A 22,555-nucleotide genomic window follows, 5' to 3' on the forward strand; every position below is an offset into this window, starting at 1 on the left:
CATTGCTTCGGGCCCCACCCTCCAGAGGAGGAGAAAACAGGCTTGCTCCATTTCCCATGGGATAGCCCTTGAGTTATTTGAAGATGGCTATCAGATCTCCTCTCCCTCTCCTCCTTTCCAGGCCAAACATACCCAGTTCCCTCAACCTTTCCACATGGTTTCCAGACCCTTGATCATCTTGGTTGCCCTCCGCTGCACACATTTCAGCTTGCCAATAGTATTCCTAATTTGTGGTGCCCAAAATTGAACATAGTATTCCAGGTGTGGTCTGGCCAAGGCAGGATAGAGTGGCATTATTACTTCCCTTGATTGGGACACTATACTAGTGTTGATGCAGCCTAGAATAGCATTAGCTTTTTTTGCTGCTGCATCATACTGTTGACTCATGTTAAGTTTGTGGTTCACTAAGGCACCTAGATCCTTTTCATGTGTACTAGCTGGGTACCCCCCCCCCCATCTTACATTTGTGCAGCTGGTCCTTCCTGTCTAAGTGTGGAACCTGACATTTGTGCCTATTCAAATTTATTTTGTTAGTTTTGGCCCAGTTCTCCAATTTGTTAAGGTCATATTGAATCCCAGTTCTGCCTTCTGCACTATTCTGTCATAGTTGTTGTTCAAATTTTGCATTAAAAAGGGTGAGACCTGTTTTATGGAAGCAAGCCTGGTATGATAGTTGTGACTGGTGAGAACATTCTAGGCAGGGCTGGAGGATCTCAAGTGCTTCATTGGTGTGGCATCTCAAAACCGGAAACATGTCCAGCCCTTCAGCCTGGCACAAGGGGCAACTGTGCTATATAAAAGGGCTATGTGATTGGAGGAACAGACATTCCATGGGAAACTCAGGATGGCATGGATACATGTGCAAAGCTCCCAAGGCAGCAAAAGTTTTGGATTACTGGATGGTTCTTAGTAGATTGAGAAGGGTTTTGGTTTTTTTACTCCCAGCTGTTTGACAACAGCAAGAACACATGGTTGCTCCCTCACCCCTCCAGTCTATTGAAATGAAGGCAGCTTGGGAGAAACCCAGGAGTGGGTTTTTGTGTGGCAGGACTGTGAGTTTATTCATCCCAGTGCGTTATGGGACACAGGAGGCAAATGCCGCAGTTCCTTGCGCAATATTTTTGCACCTGACTTTGCCCACTTGCTGTTTCTGCATGTGGTTCTAGTTGATGATCCTCTTGCGATTATTAAAAAACAAACTGGTCGATCCCACAAGTCTGGTTCAGGTAGGGATGTTGAAAGGTACTCTCTCTAGTTTTCGACTTAAATGTGTCTAGCTCTGGAATAAAGACTATCCAAATGCATTGCATCTGCTTTTAATAAGGCTTGCATGGTAGTTGTGCTTCCTGGGTTGTTTCTGGTTTCATTTCATGTCTGGGGAATTACCTATCCGTGCTAGAAAGAACGCATCCTTAAGATGCGGCATTCTTAATCAGTGCCAGGGTGTTTGCTATCTATAGATATAAGCTCTTGACACACAGTTAGCTAGCTAGTAATCCCGAGGTAGTGTTGTTGTGTTGTATTTGCTCTTACGAAAGGCCCCCATATGAACCAGTGCACCTGGGAATAGAAGTGGCTTGAGAGTGGAGATCTGAAAATCAGCTGTGCATTTTGACAGTATCCAGCTGCTTCATCTTCAGACTGCAGTCTGACCTGAGCTGGAGATAACAGTGAAATATTCACAAAATGGAAGGATTCTTGTTTTTAGGGGCCTGGCCAGCCTAATTAAAAATACAGGAGTGCTTCTGGCATCCCACCTCCACTAAAGTTCCCAATTCATTTTCCCACCTTGGCCACAAATCTGCTCTTCCCTCTATAGCTGAGATGGGGAACCTGTGTCCCTCCAGATATAGTTTGGGGCTGATGGGAATTGGGAGCCCAACATCAGCTGGAGGGCCACAGAATTCCCATCCCTGCTCTAGAGTGCCTAGGTGAGTGTGAAAAGGTAGGTGCAAACATTCTTGTGAAAAGGTAGATGCAAACATTCTTTTCAGTTCAAAAGATGGCATCAAACCCACAAACAAGGGAGTTGTCTGCTGATCATTTGCATAGTGGACCATTATATGTATGGACTGGTGGTTCGGCTGCCTGGCCTGATCTTGCACCTCCCTTAATCCTACGCCTGCCCTTTGAATTAATTTGTTGTTTATTTGTTTAAAATTTGGAACATTAATAAAAATCATTTGGGGGGGGGGGGAATGCCATGCCTGTTCAAGGAGGCCTGCTGCAGTCATTTGTTTGGGTGGGTGTGGGATGAACCAGCGCAATCTTACATAGACAAAATCCTTCATTTCTTTAAATAATCTTTCAACCACTCGATGCCTCTGCAACTCTGTTTCCTTTAATCCTTAACCAGTTGTTATGGGAAACTTAGTTTTACAGAAACTCCCTTCCCAAACTCTTCTCCTCGCCCCAAGTGTACTCTTGTGTTCTACTAAGGCCAACAGAATCTGAGATCAGAAAAGGCAGCTCACAACTGTAAGGCATGATGGGACTGGCAAGAACTGCAAGTGCTGCTCCTGAGTCACTGCCGCCTTCTATGCATTTGTAACCCGTTCTTCACTCAGGGAACCTAGCAGCCTCTTGCTCTGGTTATCTCCCTCTTGGACTCCTGCAGTGCGCTCTACGTGGGGCTACCTTTGAAGGTGACCCGGAAACTTCCAGCTAATCCAGAATGTGGCAGCTACACTGGTGATGGAGCAGCTACCAAGACCACATAACACCGGTCTTGAAAGACCTACTTTGGCTCCCAGTACGTTTCTGAGAACAATTCAAAGTGTTGGTGCTGACCTTTAAAGCCCTAAACGGCCTCGGTCCTGTATACCTGAAGGAGCGTCTCCACCTCCATCGTTCTACCCGGACACTGAGGTCCAGCACCGAGGGCCTTCTGGCGGTTCCCTCACAGTGAGAAGTGAGGTTACAGGGAACCAGGCAGACGGCCTTCTCAGTAGTGGTGCCAGCCCTTTGGAACGCCCTACTATTATTGCTTGAGCAGGCAGAGAGAGGCCTGCCTACTTTTCGCATCATAATCGCAACTCGTTCTGCTAAGACCCCACTTTTTATTATTTGTAAGTCATTTTAAACTAACTAGGAGATTTGCCTCTAGAGAGAGCATCTCTCCAGGACTTTCTTCTTTAGTTGGGGCTGGCAACATAGACTGTTTGGCACTGGAAAGACTGCATAAACTAACTTTTGTAGCTTCTTCTATTAATACAAATGCAGGAAAGAAATTGAATGGGATTTTCCTGGCCTTTTTATTTGCTTTATCTTTTCTTCCACATATTTGTGTGTGGCATTTTGAAAGCCACAGAATTCACTCGTTTTAAAAATACATTCTTGGGGATTTTCTATATGCTTATTTGCCTCATTCAGCAGCAGATGCTGCCCCAGGAACCTCAGCTGATGTGTCTGCTGTGCAGATCAGCTGGGAGAAGGCGTAGTCATTCAGTATGTGCGCAGTTGCTGCCGTTAGAGTGTTGCTGTTATTATTTTTACTGAAGGTGCAAGTAGAATGAATCAATAAGCTCTTTCCCTGAGACATTCTCTACAAGCTGTTCTTTCCTGCAGCAGGAGGTTTCCCTGGTGTGAATTTCTGCTGCAAAATAGAGGAGAGTTTGTGGAGGAAAGGTGGGGAAAGAGTCATGGAAACCCTAACTTGTCGTGGAAAAAGGCTGCAAGGGGTTGTCCAGGCACATATAATTCATGGTACTGTAAATAGTGTCAAAACAGAGGCTGTAGGTTTTCTGAAGCTAGGCCCATGTGGAGCCAGGTATTGGGAGCGCCATGTAGGAGCAAGATATAATTTTGCCCTCAGTTACAAAGGTAGGATTGCTCTTATTTGTGAAGTTCTGCTTTCCTCCAAACAGCTCTGTGCTGCTGAGGAAAAGAACTCAGCATCTCTTTGCATCTCAGCTCATTCAGAACTCAGCATCTCTTTGCATTCAACCTTTGTGGAGTTCCAGGTCGCTATCTTGGGTTTGGGTGTGGGTGTGTTTTCTAGTAACAACGGAAGCAAGCAACCCTTTTCATTTCCATTTTCTGCAGGGATTTATTCAGTGGAACTTGTAAATGACAGCCTATATGACTGGCATGTAAAACTTCTAAGGTAAGTTGACTTTTCCCCACCCCAACACTGCTAAATCAGTGGTTTTGCTATTGATGGATAGCTGGGTTGGTGGATGAAGGTGCATGATGATAATCATTTGATGTCCGCACCTAGGAAAGTTGTGTACTATGTTGCAGATTAGCATATTTGCTTAAGGTTAGGGTTGTCACTCTAGACTTTTTTGTAGATCTAATTGGCTAGGTCACTTGATTAGCCAGTGCATCTCTTTTAAAAAAACAGACTTTTAAGTGCTTGTAAAACTGCAGAGGGCTGATACTCTTGCAGGAGAGGCATTCCTTCCTGTGTAAAGTAAATCAGTCCCCATTGTGACGCAGTGTACAGTGGTACCTTTAATTCTCAAATTTAATTAGCTCCACAAGTCTGTTCCAAAACTTTTTACAATCTAACAAGATAATTGATTCATAAAATGAAAGCAATAATCAATGTTCTGTACTATAAAATAAATAAGACAGTATTGTAGATGATAAAAATTAAAATTATTTTTTTTTCTTGCCTGCACTGATGATAGTCATTGTTTGGATTGGGGGGGGGGGGCTTTTATCCATTTCCACAGTCACACAATCAATCAATCAATCAATCAATCAATCAATCATAAAATGGAAAACAAGCCACAGTCACAAAAATGAAAAAGCCACACAAAAAAGCAAAAAATAGCAAAAACAAAAGCACCAAATATCACCTCAGAACACTGCAATCAGAAACAGAAGGCTTTAATTATGGTAGGGGCGGGCCTTAAATTAGCTGCTCAAGGATACAAACGGAATGAAAAAAGCCTTTATTACGATGGGGGGGGGACTTAAATTTGCTGCGCAAGGGTAAAATGGGATGAAAAAAGCCTTAATTACTATGCGAAGGACTCAAATTAGCTGCGCAACAGTGAAAACAGAAGCTCAGGAGCACGTTCGGCTTCTGGGGCAAAGTTCGAAAACCGGAACACCTACTTCCGGGTTTGCAGCATTCGAGTTCTGAGTTGTTCGGGAACTAAGCTGTTTGAAAACTGAGGTACTACTGTATATTGTCTAAACCTTGTTTTTATTCATACAAGAGGTGCTAAACAAGGCGCAGCAGCCCTGAATGCTGCATCTCATCTATTCTTCTCCTCACCCAAAAACCCCTTCCTCCTCCCCAAGGCTACAAACTGTTCCTTATACATTTCAATAAATACATAAGGAGCATTTCAAACTGCTTGCTATTTATCTAACAGGTTTATAAACTGTTCTCAAGAAAGAATTCTTCCAAAAACAGTTTAAAAAATATGCACCGAAACATAAAGAAAATCAAAATTTTAAACTGTTTAATTCACATCCATCTTTAAGAATGCAAAGCCTAGAGACTTGGTGGGCATTTTTTTTATTAAGTCATACATTCTTTGAGATTCCTGTGAAACAGAGAGTCTTAGGATATGGAATCTGTTCCTCAAGACTCCTAAGTCTGCAGCTGATGTGCAGGAATATTCCCTATTCTCTGATGCCTCCAGCACTGCCCTCCAGAGAAACGCTTGCCTGCAGCCAGGGTGTTCATTGGGCCCCTTAACTGCAGGTGAGCCACACCCTGCAAACAGCTGGCCTTTCCTTCTGAAGGAAATGCTTCACTCAGCATGGCACGGCCTAGTTGTTTGCGAAAGGTAGGGACAACCACTCAGAACGGAGCGACTCAACCCTTCTGCTTTTCCTCATTCTCCATTGGTAGGGTTGATCCTGACAGCCCTTTGCATAGTGATCTTCAAGTCTTAAAAGAAAAAGAAGGTGTAGAATATATTTTGCTCAACTTCTCTTTTAAGGTAAGAGGAAAATAGTATCCAGTGTGTGAAAAATTTTTCATTGGTATGTAAATCCAAAGCAAATAGTTAACGAGAATTATGTTCTTTAATTTTATTGAGTCTACTTTGAGTAGAACTTGGTTGGATACAATCCCATATTGCAAATAAAAATAATTAAAACATAGGACTTCAGAATGATGTATTTGCAACAGGGCATCAAATTTAGAAAGTTTTTGACTTTTGAATTTACTTTTTTTGTTCTTAGGATAACTTTCCCTTTGATCCTCCATTTGTGAGAGTGGTCTCTCCTGTGCTCACTGGCGGGTAGGTGCTGGTTTTTTTCACACACACACACACACACACACACACACACACACACACAGAGTGTTTCTTAAGAATAAATCACAAAGCTGTTACATTAACATTTGGGGAGTTATGTTTTAGCACATGGTTCTGTGGCCACCTGATGTTGCACTGGAAGTCTTATGCAGTGCAGACATCTGTCATAGACAGCAGTGACCTAGGAGGTTTCCTAACTTGGCTCTACCAGGATAAGTGTTCTTGTTAGAATCATAGCGTTGGAAGGGACCATGAGGGTCATCTAGTCTAACCCCACAACTGTGCACATTCTTGGACAGGAAGACAAGCATGGTACAGCTGTTGCAGGTCACTGCAGCAGCTCCCTTGCCATCCGTGTCTCTTGGTCCTATGTACCCCATGAGACAGCACCCTCAAAACACCCCTGCTTACAAGTCCTGGTCATGAGCTCCCAAATACTGCAATCAGCTAACTAGAACTGTTGTTTTAATGGAATACTGTATTTCCACCCTACAAATGCATTCAAGGCAGCTTACAAATATCCTGAAACGGCAATTGTACAGCAATATCAAATCTAGATAATTTAAAACAGCAATACCAAAAAAAGAACACCTGGAGCACCAGAAAAACTAAAGCCAGGCTGCCTCTGAGCAGTTATTCAATCAGGTGGCACTGGGGGCAACAATAAAAACCATTTGGGAGGGAGTTTTACAGCTGGGAGTGCAACCCTAGGAAAGCCACTTGCCTCTCTTCCAAGGGTGGGGTAAAACATACAGGGCCTCCAGTGACTGACTCTCCTGCCAGGCTGGTTCATGTAGGAAAAAGCAACCCATAAGGTACCCAGTCAGGACCAGGTTACTTTAAGTCACCTCACTTGCCTGCAATGAGGAGAAGAAGATGAGGCTGACTTACATTAATCTCTCTTTTAAAATGTGTTGCTTATACACCAGCCCTCTTCTCTCCAGAGTTTTATGTTCCCTTGCTGTGCTTGTGCCTTTTGAGAGGCTGGAGCGGGTGTTGAGCACATTCTCCTTTTTTGCAGCAGCCATAGGCAGGGTGCATTGGCTCATACTGCTTGTGGTGTAATAAGAGTTGTGCTAGATCAGACCAAAGGGCTGTCTTGTCAAGCCTCTTTTTTTCCCAGTGGCCATGCAGATGCTTCTGAAAAGCTTGCAAACAAGACATGAGGGCAGTGGCTTTCTCATGCTGTTGGTATTCTGAGGCATCTAGGCATCATGATTTGTATTCAGATTACCTTAGTCCCCTTCTAAAGGCATATTAGCTAGTAGCCATCACCACATTGTGCAGCAGCCAGTTCAAGAGCTGTAACTGTGGTTTGCGGTTTTGTCTATCCTAACGCTCCCAGCAGTTAGCTTCTTTGGATGCTCCACCTTCTAGTGTTAGGTGAAAAAGTGGTGACCTTCTCTCTGTCCTGGGAGACCCCACACTCAAATCCCCTGTAGCCTTGAAGCTCGTTGGGTGACACACTGCAAACCCACAGGTGAAATTGGCAGGATAAAACGGGTGGGGGGCAGGGACAGGGAGAGACCATGTTTGTGACACTGGTCTTCTTGTGGGGAGGTCAGCGTAAAGTAACAGACCGACCACTTTGCTGTCAGTGAAGCTGACAAGAATTCACCCCCTATAAGGACTATGCCACTTCATAAACCGAGGGTGGAGGGGAATTGAGTTGCAAGCTCATGCACTTCTACTGTGTCAAGCCCTGTGCCTTTGGGAAGCTAGCATGTCCATTAATCTCCTTTGCAGAAGGAATTTGCATGGGGCGGCTGAGGGCATGCAAACATGAGATCTCCATACTTGTTTTCTCAAATGGCACAGTGCCAGGAGCAGTTTTGGCCTTGATATTTCTTCATCTTTAATGGTGGGCTAGCTAAGGCCATGGTACAGCCTGTACCAGTTCTGTAGTCTTTTTGTCGCTGGATCCCCGTTGCAAGTACTCAGTGTCGTAGAGCCTTGGGACTTTCCTTGTCCAGCAAGCTATGCATCTTTGCATCATTCCCCATCCCCATTTCAACATCATGGAGCTCTAGGAATCAAAAGGAGCTGCCTTTGGGTCTTCTGCACCTTCCCACAGACTTGTTGGGAATAGTAGAGGGAGGGCAGAGTTCCAGCTGTTGGCTGAGAAACTGCGTGAGGCTGACCTCTCCAAAGCCACCAGCTGATAGGGGGATGTGGGGGTGTGAGAAGAGCAGCAGTGGTTCCCACGGCTGTGTGAGAAGAGTTGCTATCAAAGCAAAGCTCCGTGTTTGTTTGACATTTAAAGGTTTTGGAGAATGGTGGCACCAGACTTTAGTGATGATGCCCTTTGCCCAAGGAAGGAATCCAGCAATTGGCTGGAAGAATAAAACTTAAAGCCCCCAATCTCTCGATTGCTACTTTCATACACAAGCTTGGCAGAAATGGTTTGTTTTGCATTGCTGTCCATATCAGTTCTGATGCGCGTGCCAAGAGTTGACAGCTTTATCGCTCAGGTGCACAAATTCAGTTCCCACGCGTTGTGACCTGTCCCCGCTCCCGCCTTGCCTTGCCTCCTACTGGAAACCTTGGATACTGTTCTGACTGCAGCATGACTGTCAGTTGCCTGTAAGAACCACCTGGAGTTGGTTTTTGTCTTGCTTCCTTCCAACTTTGGTTCATACCTCCCAGCCAGCTGACTCTGAGAGAAGGTTTGCCCCCTTCCCCCACATTCACACATGACACTGTGAACATAATGAGGCCAGTCTTCACTGCCGTTGCTAAAGCAGAGGCATAATGATGGATGTTTTGGTGACCAGTTTCTCTGGTCACAGAGATGCCTAAAGCACAGCCGTGTCACTTGAAAAAATTCAAGCATGATCTAAACTCTGACTTGGTTCAGATGTAACAGGACAACATGGCTTCCTGTTCTGTGAATGAGCTGCAGTGACCCTCAGTCTCACAATCCCCCTGCCTCCTTTTTCTGCTGGGCTTCTAGGAGGAGATCAGAAGCTTCTGCTTCCCCCTTTAAGTCTGAAACCATGGTTTTGAGCCTGGACTGTCCTCCATATCCAGAGTTTAAACAAACCAGTTTTGCAAAATCTGATATACAGTGGGACCTCGGGTTAAGAACTTAATTCGTTCCGGAGGTCTGTTCTTAACCTGAAACTGTTCTTAACCTGAGGTACCACTTTAGCTAATGAGGCCTCCCGCTGCTGCCACACTGCGATTTCTGTTCTCATCCTGAAACAGTTCTTAACACGAGGTACTATTTCTGAGTTAGTGGAGTCTGTAACCTGAAGCGCCTGTAACCTGAGGTACCACTGTAAAAAGAAATGGAGGTTTGCTTAAAAGTGGAACAGCTGCTCCTGATACTTCAGCCACAAAAGAGGGGTCTTGGCGACCTGTCACCTTTCATGTGAATGGACTCCTCTTCAACAATATCCAGTTTTAAGCAAGCCTCCATTTCTCTTTACAGTGGTACCTCGGGTTACAGATGCTTCAGGTTACAGACTGCTAACCCAGAGATATTACCTTGGGTTAAGAACTTTGCTTCCAGGTTGCCAATGAAAGAAGAAATGTTTGTATTCATTTTATGTTTCCGCTTATGTCCTTATTTATGTTAATATTTTCTTACATTATCTGTTGTCAGTACTTAATTGAAAGCCTCAATAAACACACACACACACACACACACACACACACACACACACAGACATTTTAAGGGGGACTAAGCTCTAGATTTGTTCGCATGATGGGAAGCCATGGTTTCCTCTTGCATCTGAACTGGGCCATCATTTAGTAAAGTGGCTTTCCTTTGTGGGCTGTTTGCATACATTCTGTACCTGGTGGTAGTGGCCAGCTTGGGGGGGGGGAGGGTTGATCTGATAGCACTTTCACTCTTGACTCTCTGACATGTATAACTTCAGAATAAATCATGTGAGAGAGTAACCAAAGACGACGGTGCTGATTTTCTACTCCAGTTGGAGGGAAGTGAACAAAGGTTAAAAGTGGTGATTGTTTTTAAATGTTTCCTTTGTTGTATTTTCTAAGCTGCTGACAAAGAGAACAGCAAAGTGTAACAGTAATAAAATGCACTAAAATGAGGACTGGATTGTTGTCAGAACAGTGATATCAAAACAGTGAGTGCGCAGTGATTATGCACAGTTGGCTAACTCTTTCAGTTACATCAGGGCTGATTATAGAGCTGATGCCAAAGGGGTTTAAAGCCATGGATTGAATGGCTTGGATGCCAGGGCCTGGCCCAAGGCATTTTGGCACCTGAGGCAAACCACAAAATGGCACCCTCCTCCCTGCCAGGGTAGAAGGGGAGATGGAAGCTCTTCACCTGGTCTCACGGGTAGTCTGTTTCTGTTTGATGCTTTGAGTTTGATGCTTTGAGTTCACATAGCTTCTCATTTGTACATTCATGAGCTTTTATTGTTTTGTGTCCAGAATAATTCCAATAGACCAAGCCAATGAGGACATCTTGACTTTGGCTCACCAATATTTAACCTTTTTAATACTCCTTGTCTGAGCGTGCTGTCTAAATGGCTGGCTCCCATCTGAATGACATAAGCAGACAAAACAGTGCTGGGAAGATCCAGATTGTACAACTCAGAATAACCCTTCTGTTGAATATGATTCTAGTACACAAATGCTTGTCTCATAATTAATATGTTAGTCTTTCCAAGGTCTTACTGAAAATCATACTCTAAACTTGCTTTTCTGTCCTGCAGGTATGTTCTCGGTGGAGGTGCATTATGCATGGAGCTGCTTACTAAACAGGTACATGCAGAATCAAAAGTCTTGCTCCAGATTTGTCTGCTCCTATGGAAGTCCTCTGCAGCTGGTTGAACAGACCCCCATTTCCAAATTCTTATAACGTCCAGCTGACTCAGAATGGCACCTTACAGGGCTACTAAAGCAATTTCTGTGCCAAACTGGGCCTATACCTTGATTGAAATGAATCTAGAAAATGAGTTACCTCCAAGAGTGCCTGAATTGGGTCCACAACCACTCGCTCAAGAATGGGAGATTAGCACTGGCCAGTAGTTACTTAGATTTTCTGAATCAAGGGGTGGTTTCTTGAAGAGTGGTTTTACCACTGCCTCCCTCAAGCAGGCAGAGACCGCCCTCTCTTACAAAGAGGCATTAATCACCAGCCAGCTGTCCCCTCCCTGCTAGTTTTTATCAGCCAAGAGGGACAAGAGTCCACAATGCCCTGACCAATCCAAGCATTTTGTCCACCCTCGATGCCTTCTTTGCTGCCTTCACTGCTACTTAGGTAAGCTCAATGATGCAGCCAGATCTTTCCTCCAGTTGTTTGAGCTGTCTCCCAACTTGTTTAATCACCCTAAGCTCTGGAGGTTGCCAGGGAGTCAAATGGGCTCCACAAAGTGGGAGAGAGCAGTCAAGCTGATCATGTCAGTGGCCTGAGCCATTCATATATTCCCGAGATTGCCCAGGGCTTCAACAGGAGCGCCAGTCATATCAGCTGCAAAATCCCCCCAAGCCACCTGGAAACCCATTGCATCCATCAGCCTCCAAGGACAGACCATCCTCATAGGTCCCCACCTCTGCAGAAGGGAAAGAATGCTGAAAGCCTCAACAGGAAGTGACTGGACCATGACAAGGGTCAATACCCCCCCCCTTCAGAGCACCCTGTTCCTGCCCAGTGGAAAAAACAACGCTCAGAGTGTGGCCTCCCACCTGCTTTGGCCTGGTGACACGTTGAGACAGTCCCATGGTTATCATGGCAGCCATGAAGTCCTGAGCCACCGCAGAGCCAGTCACCTTGGCATGGGTCCCTCAGAACCAACCGTCTGAGAGTCCTCAACATCAGCTCTGTCAGCTCAGGCAGGGAAACTGCTGAGCAGGAAGGTGGGCAGTAAGCCAGCAGAATCCCGATTCTGTCCCTATTGCCCAACACCTGGAACACACACTCTAGATTCTGCCCACCCCCCGGCAACTGGACAGTGAGAGAATTTCTTTACACCACAGCAGTTCTCCCGCCCTGACCCTCAAGTCTGGCCTGATGGGGACAACTGGGTGAGACCACCCTGCTCGCCCACCCAGGCATCAGTGATACAGACCAGGTGGGCTTCCTTATCCACAACTGGATAATGCTTCGAGCTGCATTCATTCATGCTGGCATTCAGCAACAGCAGCTGCAGACCAGGCAGGCTGATATGACAAGCACAGTTCCTCAGGTTGGAGGAGGGGCTGGCACACGACACAGTCACTAACTGCCTGCGATTGTGCCTCTTACCTAGCCTGCCCTACCTCCTGCACCGTACCTCTCCCTACCCTGAACCATTGTGATTGGTTCTCCCCCGCTCCCCTTTCCCCAGGCACATCCCAATAACAGTCCTGAATTTAAACACAATTTAAAATTGGTTAAAGACAAATAAAAATAATTAAAACAAAAACAGTTTAATATACAAACTAATCAAAACAAAGTAGCTGAAAGCAATTAGAAAGATAGACCAGAACACTAGACTGTGTGTCACAGTAAATCTTTCTTTCCAGCTATAAGTAATGAGATCTGAATATGTTTTTAATTTATTAAACAAACATTGTAATTGTTATGAATTTTCATGGCATTTGGAGACGTGCTTACGATTTTATTTTTTGCCTTGCCAGGAAACTTTGACTTTTACTCTTCCTTGCTCCTCTGTAACGTACTCCTATTTCATATTTTCGCCTCTTGTGGCAAATAATTGCCATTTTCAAAAGTTAGAACATCAACCCAAATTAACCTGGTTTAGTGTAGAGAGGTCGGTTTGGGATTGAATGTTTTCTGCAAGACAAGCGGACAAAATGCAATCCTATTCTGGAATTTTCTTTTCTTTTTGTTCAGGGTTGGAGTAGTGCCTATTCAACAGAATCTGTCATCATGCAGATCAATGCCACATTAGTCAAAGGAAAAGCCAGAGTACAATTTGGAGCAAATAAGGTAAATACACGCCAGGATTCTTTTTCTGCTGTTCAGGTATTGTGGTAGAACAGCTAGTGTAAGAGCAGTCCTGGGGCCAAATGTCTTGCTTCCCTTTCCTTTGGACCACAGCAGCAGCAAGGCCAAGAGGGGGGCTGTGTCACCTGGGCCCAGGACTTGCGCCCCAGAGAGGTCACTTTCGTGCCTCCAACGCAGCAAGAACAACATGGGAGGCTGGGGTCAGCCTGATTGGCACTTTTTTCCAAAGCTGGAAAAGCACTAGCTAGGCTTGGGGAGGGAGGTGGGGAGCCTCAAGGACCCTGTCAGAGCCCTCCTGCCTCCTTCTCAATGCCACGGCTGCCCCAGGAGCTGCTTCTTGCTCCCTGCCGTGCTATGAGCGCCACGTGTTAGACTACCCTGGTATGAATGTGTGTGGCCCACAGTAAATGATCAAAACAGGCACTCAGTTGGCAATATTTTCTTGGCTAGTTGACTGCAACCCCATACCTGTGAAATAATGGAATGTGTGCTGAAGAATGGTTGTTGGGCTTTGGCGGTTTTTAGATCCCACCAGTTGGGAAGTCGGGGAAGAAAAACACTTTAAACAGACTGTGGGGAGAGCCTGTCACCAGCAGCGTAAAAACTAACCAGCATGCATCCAGGCTGAGTCAGAACTACTCTGTCATGCTTGGGATATGTACTTCAACCATTCATCTCTTTCTTTCAGAACCAATATAACCTAGCAAGAGCACAGCAGTCCTATAAATCTCTAGTACAGTTACATGAGAAAAATGGTATGTATGGTATGTATGCATGCTATGGTAAAACACATAGTTGTGTAAGTATAACGTCAGAGGAGAGAAGCCACTCCGCTCCCCATATGCATGTTTTTCGCAGGCATCCAGAGCTGCGCATAGTCTGGTTCTGTAAACAGTGTAATAGTGTGTTGGGAAGTTGGTCATAACTTAACTCCTACTTCCCTGATACATAAATATAATCGCAACCCCCACCAAGGTTTAATCTGAAAATTAGATCCGCTAATTGATCTCAGTAGACTGGGAGGGCAGCAATTTAAGGTCACACTTTTTGGGGAGGTCTAGTGAATTAAAGAAGTGGAGGAAAGAAGTTAAAATTTACCTTTCTAATAATGAATTGTAGTTTTGATTTGGTTTCATTGTAGATCCTATCAGGCCTAGTGCTAGTGGTTGACAGTTGTCCCAGGGCCCCTCACGCTGGCCCAACCCAGCTGTGCCACCCTACCACTCTCCTTGCCAGGCTCCCGGACAGCCATTTCAGTATTGAGCAGGCCGTGGTGCCACTTCTCTGTTCCCATCTGTGACAGCCAGCTGCCATTTAGCTTCTCCAAAGTGCAATGCCCAGCAGACCCACACTGGGGGGAGCTGGAGGCCCATCAGTGGCACCGTACTGAGAGCCCCCTTAAGACTGGTCCTGGTATTAGATACTGGTAATATAAAGGTAGGGGACACAGGTGGCACTGTGGTCTAAACCACTGAGCCTAGGGCTTGCCGATCAGAAGGTCGGCGGTTCGAATCCCCACGACGGGGTGAGCTCCCGTTGCTCGGTCCCTGCTCCTGCCAACCTAGCAGTTCGAAAGCACAAAAAAGTGCAAGTAGATAAATAGGTCCCGCTCTGGCGGGAAGGGAAACAGTGTTTCCATGCACTGCTCTGGTTTCACCAGAAGCGGCTTAGTCATGCTGGTCACATGACCCGGAAAAACTGTGGACAAATGCTGCCCCCCTCAGCCTATAGAGCAAGATGAGCGCCACAACCCCAGTCGTTCGCGACTGGACCTAACAGTCAGGGGTACCTTTACCTTTTAATATACAGGTGGGTTGATAATTCTTTGCTTGCATGTTTGCTCATTAGGACAGTCCATCAAGTAAGTTGTTTCCAAATGTTGCTGGTTTTTGCATAATATCTTCCAGCTGCAGAACTGGATTCCTAAGCACAGATTTATTTATATGTAGACTGAAACACATTAAACAACTCATGTTGTCTTATGTGGATGCTCAGAACACCTGTCTGCACTGGTGCTTCAACCACGTATCATGGTATATTATATAGTTATTAAGCACGTGTACAATTACAAAATGGGTGTTGCCACCACTGCTGCACATTTGTTAATGCCAAATCTTTTTTATATCTATACTTCCTGCAGGCTGGTTCACACCTCCTAAAGAAGATGGTTAACATTGTGGACTTTTCATACACTTGGACCAATGTCAGTAAAAGATTTTCCTCCCAACACAGATTCAACTACGAATGCCCCCATAACAGCCATACTGAAGATTCCAGCTCATTGATAACTAGTGGATAATCTGTTGACTGACACATCCAGTATAAGCTGCAGCTGTACAATTCTGCTCTTCTGTCAAGTATCTTCAACTGAACAGTTTTAAAACTTTATTGTCCCCATGAATTAAGCATACCAATCCCCACTCCATTTTAGAGTGTGAATCCTTCAAACTGGACTCTTGGGGTTTACAAAAATACCAGTCATTAAGATCTCCCCCCTTTTGTATGCACTTATTTGCTTTTCCAAACTGCAGACAACTGCAATATATTTTATTTAAAGCCAACCAAGTTGAATAAAGTTAGTTTAATAATATGTTACAACGTTTTTAGGTCTCATTAAATCAGACTCCTTCCTCCTCCCCTGAGAGCATTCATAGTATTGCCAAATTTGATGATGGTAGGAGAACTGCAATGTTAAATCATTAAAACTCTTCTTCTTCTTTCATGGCTGTATTGAGGATATGAGCTGTTTCTGGGCAGAGATGCCCTTGAGGTGCTCTGCTGCTGCCAAGAGAACTTTGCGACTAGTCATATCCACTGGGGCATCGGTTTTTTGCTGGGCTACTTTGCTACTTGTTGGCTCTTGTTGGCTCCTTTGAAAGGAGGAGCCATAGATATAAAGCTTGAAGTTATTTAAAATACTAGAAACCTTCTTAGGCATTCGATTCTATTAACGGGTTGTTGCAATCATTTGTAGAGCAATGAACTTTAAAAAGCAATTGGCAGAAATCAAGAAGACACTCCTTTGAAAATGTTTTTTTTTTAAACAAAAGCAACAGTAACAAGTCCCAGGGATCACTTGATTCAGAGTTTTTTTAAGAAGGTTGCTATAGTTGTGACCATGGTTTCATTGAAAAACTAATGGGGAACTGCTCTTCCATTTAGGAAATGAATCTGGATCTGTAGCTGCTGTGGGTCGGGAACTGCTATAACATTGCCTTACCTTTTTAAAAAAAATCAGGTGTGATTTTTATTTTTTGGTAGCTGAAATTGACTAGACCTTTTTGTTCACAGGAAATAAGGGTATAAGCACTTTTTTGGGGGGAGGGGGGTCTCCAGAAATGTCTCTGCCCCTCAGCCCTCCTTCTTGACCTTGGAGAAAAAATCCTAAATTTGTGCTTTTTTGTGCCCAGGCATTTGGTCACATAAGCTGTTTTTGTTTGGATTTTTTTAGCTTGGAGGATTGGATTAGAAGGATTTGGCCTGGTCAAAGACTGTTTCATGCAGTCTTTTAGGGAGTGGATGACTTCCAGCTTCCCTGCTTGTTTGATTGTACATATTATTCCAGTGAAATCCTGTTAGCAGCCATAAGGCAGAGGCCGAATTCTGTAAGCATTTCTGCAGCTCCTTTTCAAACCTGAGGCTAAAACTTTGAATACATTATTGAATTCTTTAGTATTCTAATGGACAAGCAGAATGACAGGTGCACACTTGGCTTGCTTTTTATTGTTTCTGAGTTTCATTTTTCATTGCAGAATTATTTAGCAGTGTACGGTAATCTGTAAACTTGCATCAAGTTTATGAATAAAGAACCTTTTTAAGAATTCTGTTTGTCACTTTATTTCTGGAAGGAGTCTGCTTTCAGTGACTGAGTGTGGTATCTTGCAGCTGATGTTTCGTAAACATGAGAAATGGCACACAGTACTAAAAAGGTGATCTACTATGCTGTACACTAATACAATAGTTTAAAAAGCATAATACCAATCTTTAGTAGTGGTGTTTAAGCCCATAGTGTGGTATTCAACCCATGAGTAGACCCACTGAAGTAAATAGATATGGCTAACATAGGCTCAATACAGTGGTACCCCGCAAGACGAACGCCTCGGAAGACGAAAAACTCGCTAGACGAAGGAGTTTTTCGTTTTCTTAGCCGCTTCGCAAGACACATTTCCCTATGGGCTTGCTTCGCAAAACGAAGCTTGCCCGCAAGCTCCGGGGATAGCGGGGAAGCGCAGCGCGTCTTCCCTGCTGTCCCCGGACCTCTTTTGAAGCAAGGGGCGGCGGGGAGAAGATCGCTTCTCCCCGTTGCCAGCCCCGCAATCTCCGGGGACAGAGGGGAAGGCGCGTGTGCCTTCCCCTCTCTCCCTGGACCCCTTTTGAGCCAAGGGGCGGCAACGGGGAGAAGCGATCTTCTCCCCTCCGCCCCTTGCTTCAAAAGAGGGGACAGAGGGGAAGGCGCGCGCGCCTTCCCCTCTGTCCCCGGAGATTGCGGGGCAGGCAACGGGGAGAAGCAATCTTCTCCCTGCCGCCCCTTGCTTTAAAACAGGTCCGGGGACAGAGGGGAAGGCGCGCTGCGCTTCCCCTCTGTCCCCGGACGGTCTCCATAGGAACGCATTGATTGATTTTCAATGCATTCCTATGGGAAACCGTGCTTCGCAAGACGAAAAACTCGCAAGAAGAAAAAACTTGCAGAACGAATTAATTTTGTCTTGCGAGGCACCACTGTAGTTTCAATGGGCCTGCATAAAAGCTGCATGTTCACATTTGCAAACGAAGAAGCTAAGTTATTGTCTTTTTTGTCACTGAATTAGAAACTAGAAAAAACCAAAAGCATGAATCACAACTTGGCGAAAGTGAGAGAGCACTGTGATAATTTTAAATGACCTACTTCTCACTCAAAAGTTCTCATGAAGAGTTGGTTTTGTCTTTCAGTCTCACACATAACATTCTGTGATACAGATTCATATAGACATGACATTAGTGACTGAAGTAATTTTGAAGCTTTGTTGGCTACTTTAAAGAAAATATTTGAAGCTGTTTGTCTGCAGTCTGAGACAATGAATGCAAAAGTAGAAACCAGAGAGCCATGCAGGGTTTGGGGGGGTCTTCAGTTTACTCAGGGTGGAGTCCCCTCAGTGCCCCACAAAACCTAAATTGCTTCGGCAGGGGGAACGTTCCCCCCAGCCCCCGAGGGGAAAAAATCCTTGACAGCAGGAAACAGTGTACAGATTTATTATATGGGGCATTTTAGTTTAAAGAAAAGTTAAGTAAAGGGGCATCATAGAGGTGTGTGAAATTATATATGGCATGGAGAAAGTGTATGGAGTATCTTGCAATACTGAACCTGGAGCCCCAATGCAGCATGGCATCTGAGGATTCAGGACAAACACACAGTGCTATGCAATTTGTCCCTTCAAGAGGTAGTGATTCCCACCAGCTTTGATACATACACGCACACACACCCCTCCACTGTCAAAGACAGTATGCCTTGAAATACTGGTTTCTGGGATTCATGGGGAGGTGAGTAGTGAGCCAGAATACTGGGCCAGTAGAGAGCAAAATGTTGGCCTTTTCTAGGTATTTTGAAGACTGCATTCTTGCTTAGTCTTCTCCAAGCTAAATATATCCAGTTCCTTCAGATATCCCTTATAGGAATTTTCTAGTCAACACACAGCTGCAACTACATCCCAGGGTGGTTCTCATGCTAAAATGGGGGGGGGGGGGACAGGACCTTGAGCTTCTTGGAAGAAAAGTGGGATACAAGTGTAATGCATGAAGTCTCACTTGTGCACACTTTCCTCTACTTTGATTGAAATTGAAATACTTTATTGTCACTTGTACAACTTGTATACAGTGAGATTACACGAGCACAGGCAAAGCATGAGGATAAAAAGTGCCTCTCAATAAATTCCCAGCAACTGATGTTTAGGGGCTTACTTCCAGTGATCCCTGTTATACCATGAAGCCATCATGACTTGTAGTTGTTGGTGGTTGTATCCTCCACAAATTGTATAATCCCCTTTTAAAGCCATCTAATTTTGTACCCATAATGACATTTTGCAATTACAATGGTACCTCTGGTTACGAACTTAATTCGTTACGGAGGTCTGTTCTTAACCTGAAACCGTTCTTAACCTGAAGCACCACTTTAGCTAATGGGGCCTCCCGCTGCCACCGATGTGCGATTTCTGTTCTCATCCTGGGGCAAAGTTCTCAACCTGAGATACTACTTCCAGGTTAGCGGAGTTTGTAACCAGAAGTGTTTGTAACCTGAGGTACCACTGTACAAACTTCATAGCTCAACTATGGGCTGTGTGAAGGACTTCTGTTTGCCTTATCCAAAATCTCTTGCCTGCTACCTGAATGACCCTGGATTCCAGTGTCGTGTGAAAGGGGCTTTTTTCTGAACTAAAATACACCTTCCATACTTTGTAACCTTTTCTTATAACTTTACCTTCATGGTCTTGGTACTCCTTTCCTAGGCCTACCATTTGGAGATCTACAAGAACTGTGCTCAGTATTCTAAGTGGGGCTTAAAATACTAGTTTCAAAGAATATGGGCAGCTGTATTAGTCTGCTACAGCAAAACAGAAGAATTTTGGTTTTTTAAAAAAATGGTATTTATTGAAAAAATAATTTTTTTAAAATTACAAAGAAAAAAGACAAAACAGGAAAAAAAATAAAACCATCATTTTCAAATTCTCCACTTTCATTACCTTCTTTCTATGACCTCCTCCTCCTCCCTTTTCTTGTATTGATTAATAGTTGTCACAGCAAATCCTTTCCATAATTCATAGTATTCTGTCATTACATTACCTTACTCTATTTTCATCTTATCTTATAAAAACCTTAAAGCTTAAGACTTAAATCTTATTTTTACCAACTTCTTATAACCATTACCTTTTTACCTAATTCTTTAAACATTTTTACAAGAGCCACGTAATTTCATTTCAACATTTTTCTAACATCAATTTTATAAGGCATTCCTAATGATAGAAAAAAGAAATAAACAATCCAATCTTCTTCCAGCGTCCCTTCTTCCTGGTCCCGGGTTTGTCAGTCCTTTTTATCCCATTAGTCTGGCACATTAACCTGGTGATCTTATATCCGAGGCCTTCAAGTCTCTTCCATGTCCCTTCCGCAGCTCTTCTTCATATTTTCCTTTCACTCGTGGGAACTCCAGCTTGGTAGTGTTTTTGACCCTTTTCAACCAATCAGCCCCTTTCCCATAGTCCAGACTAGACTCCATGTGGTATTTTAAGACATGTTTCAAATTCCCTCCAAAATTGGGAGCCCCCACAACTCCAAACATCTGACGGCCCATTGCCAGACTCGGAAAGTCCAAACGTCTCTGCATAGGGGGGGTCAGTCCAACCCCCCATTTCCAAATTAATCCAAACTTTATCTTTCCAAATCTGTTTTTTTCCAAGTTCATTTGTCCAATCCAAAGGCTCATTTTCCTGCAGGGCCAAAAGTTCCTCCCTTTCTGGCGCCCAAAATTCAGCAACATCCTCTTCTCTCAACTGTTCTGTCATGGCACACTCCTGTTTAAGTTCCTGAGTGGGCTCCACATAGTTTCCCACTACCTGTTCAAATGTTCTGGCCGCATTAGTCATCAAATCCGTCTTCTGACTTAACTGATAGGGCATTTATTTTACAGAAAGCACCCAACAGTTCTTCTGAAAACATTGTCCTGCAAGGTCACAAGTCCTTTCCCACGGTTGTAATCTGTAGCAGCTGCAAGCTCCCTAGAATTAGTTACAGTTTCACAGTCCCCCTCCAGGGGGAAAACTTCTGGTTGTTCTTTCTTTTAAGGACAATAGCAACAAAGTTTCTTTTTTTAAGATATTTTGACAATATTTGTTCCTTTAAAATGCGAAAGGAAACAGTGGAATCACAATGTTACTCTTCTTTTAACTGTCTGTCAAAAACATTTGTCTCTGGTCAATGAGCTTCAAACGCCAATTCTGACACCCCGCTCCAGGATCAGGACGGTGGAAAGTTACTTTACTTTAAACTCACTTCTGCAGGTTTAAACAGTCCAAAAAAGATCCCCCTTCTCCTGCTACCGAAGGGGGGTTCCACGATTTTAAATGGTGAAAACCAATCCTTTGAAAGTGATTTTCTAAGCTCTAGTTTACGTTGTCTTTGCTTTCTTCTGACTACAAGGAAACGGAAGGCTGACTTCCTGTTTAGACCTTCCTGTTTCAGTACCAAATTAAGGTAAATTTTTAAGTCCAATTCCTTTCTAATTGCCAGTTCTTATTTGAAGTCCAATTGTTCAATGTGTAAGTACTCACGGGTGATTACTTTAGATGCCAAATTGTCCCAGGAAAAAGGCAGCGCTCTCCGGCAACGGCTGTGCGGCTTCACTCCACGAAAAAAGCAATTGACTCACAGCACCGTGCCACTTCCCCCTCTTTGCCTCGGAGCCCGTTAGTGGGTTCCTTTGCGGGTTGGGGGGGTGCTAAAGGTGCCCGCCAAGTCCCACGGTCACAGGCTTCATCCGCCTGTGATTTCTGAAAGGGTCCCCGCTTCGCCACAGTGGAAAAGACCCGTTTCGCGCGGAGCTGGTCCCTCCAGTTCAGAGGGAGTCCGCCATTGCCGATGGCACCACCCCGGAAGTCCCAAAACAGAAGAATTTTGGACACTAAAAGCCTGGCATGTTTTATAAATCTCCATGTGGAGGTTTTCATGCATCTCATGAAATGAACTCTAGTAAAAGTTAGGCCATAAGAAAATGGGTTAGAATCATAGAATAGAATCACAGAATCATAGAGTTGGAAGAGACCACAAGGGCCATCAAGTCCAACCCCCTGACAAGCAGGAAACACCATCAGAGCACTCCTGACATATGGTTGTCAAGCCTCTGCTTAAAGACCTCCAAAGCAGGAGACTCCACCACACTCCTTGGAAGCAAATTCCACTGTCAAACAGCTCTTACTGTCAGGAAGTTCTTCCGAATGTTTAGGTGGAATCTTCTTTCTCGTAGTTTGGATCCATTGCTCCGTGTCCGCTTCTCTGGAGCAGCAGAAAACAACCTTTCTCCCTCCTCTATGTGACATCCTTTTATATATTTGAACATGGCTATCATATCACCCCTTAACTTCCTCTTCTCCAGGCTAAACATGCCCAGCTCCCTTAGCCGTTCCTCATAAGGCATCGTTTCCAGGCCTTTGACCATTTTGATTGCCCTCCTCTGGACACGTTCCAGTTTGTCAGTGTCCTTCTTGAATTGTGGTGCCCAGAACTGGACACAGTACTCCAGGTGAGGTCTGACCAGAGCAGAATACAGTGGCACTATTACTTCCCTTGATCTAGATGCTATACTCCTATTGATGCAGCCCAGAATTGCATTGGCTTTTTTAGCTGCCGCGTCACACTGTTGGCTCATGTCAAGTTT

The 22,555-nt window shown here is 44.4% G+C and overlaps 1 protein-coding gene and 1 long non-coding RNA gene across 5 annotated transcripts in view; one reads left to right on the forward strand and one right to left on the reverse strand.

Moving 5' to 3' along the window:
* UBE2Q2 (ubiquitin conjugating enzyme E2 Q2) overlaps positions 1-16,976 on the forward strand; it is a 43,003-nt gene extending 26,027 nt beyond the window's left edge. For 2 of the 4 annotated variants that reach the window (XM_083460774.1, XM_083460775.1), the window contains exons 7-13: positions 4,045-4,105; positions 5,816-5,906; positions 6,151-6,209; positions 10,919-10,967; positions 13,042-13,137; positions 13,844-13,910; positions 15,296-16,976. In XM_083460774.1, the coding sequence (XP_083316900.1) occupies positions 4,045-4,105; positions 5,816-5,906; positions 6,151-6,209; positions 10,919-10,967; positions 13,042-13,137; positions 13,844-13,910; positions 15,296-15,327 (455 nt within the window). In that variant the 3' untranslated portion in view covers positions 15,328-16,976. Of the gene's footprint in view, positions 1-4,044; positions 4,106-5,815; positions 5,907-6,150; positions 6,210-10,918; positions 10,968-13,041; positions 13,138-13,843; positions 13,920-15,295 lie in introns of all 4 variants that reach the window. The other 2 variants (XM_083460772.1, XM_083460773.1) reach the window with 1 other exon arrangement.
* On the reverse strand, positions 16,079-19,738 carry LOC310686749. The gene is made up of 2 exons (XR_014516088.1): positions 17,873-19,738; positions 16,079-17,221 (listed from the first exon to the last, which is right to left on the reverse strand). It is a non-coding gene; the product is annotated as an uncharacterized lncRNA (long non-coding RNA).
* Positions 19,739-22,555: the final 2,817 nt, after the last annotated feature.

This window comes from Podarcis liolepis (genome assembly GCF_965112155.1).
Source record: "Podarcis liolepis genome assembly, chromosome: 9".
Classification (NCBI taxonomy): Eukaryota; Metazoa; Chordata; class Lepidosauria; order Squamata; family Lacertidae; genus Podarcis; species Podarcis liolepis.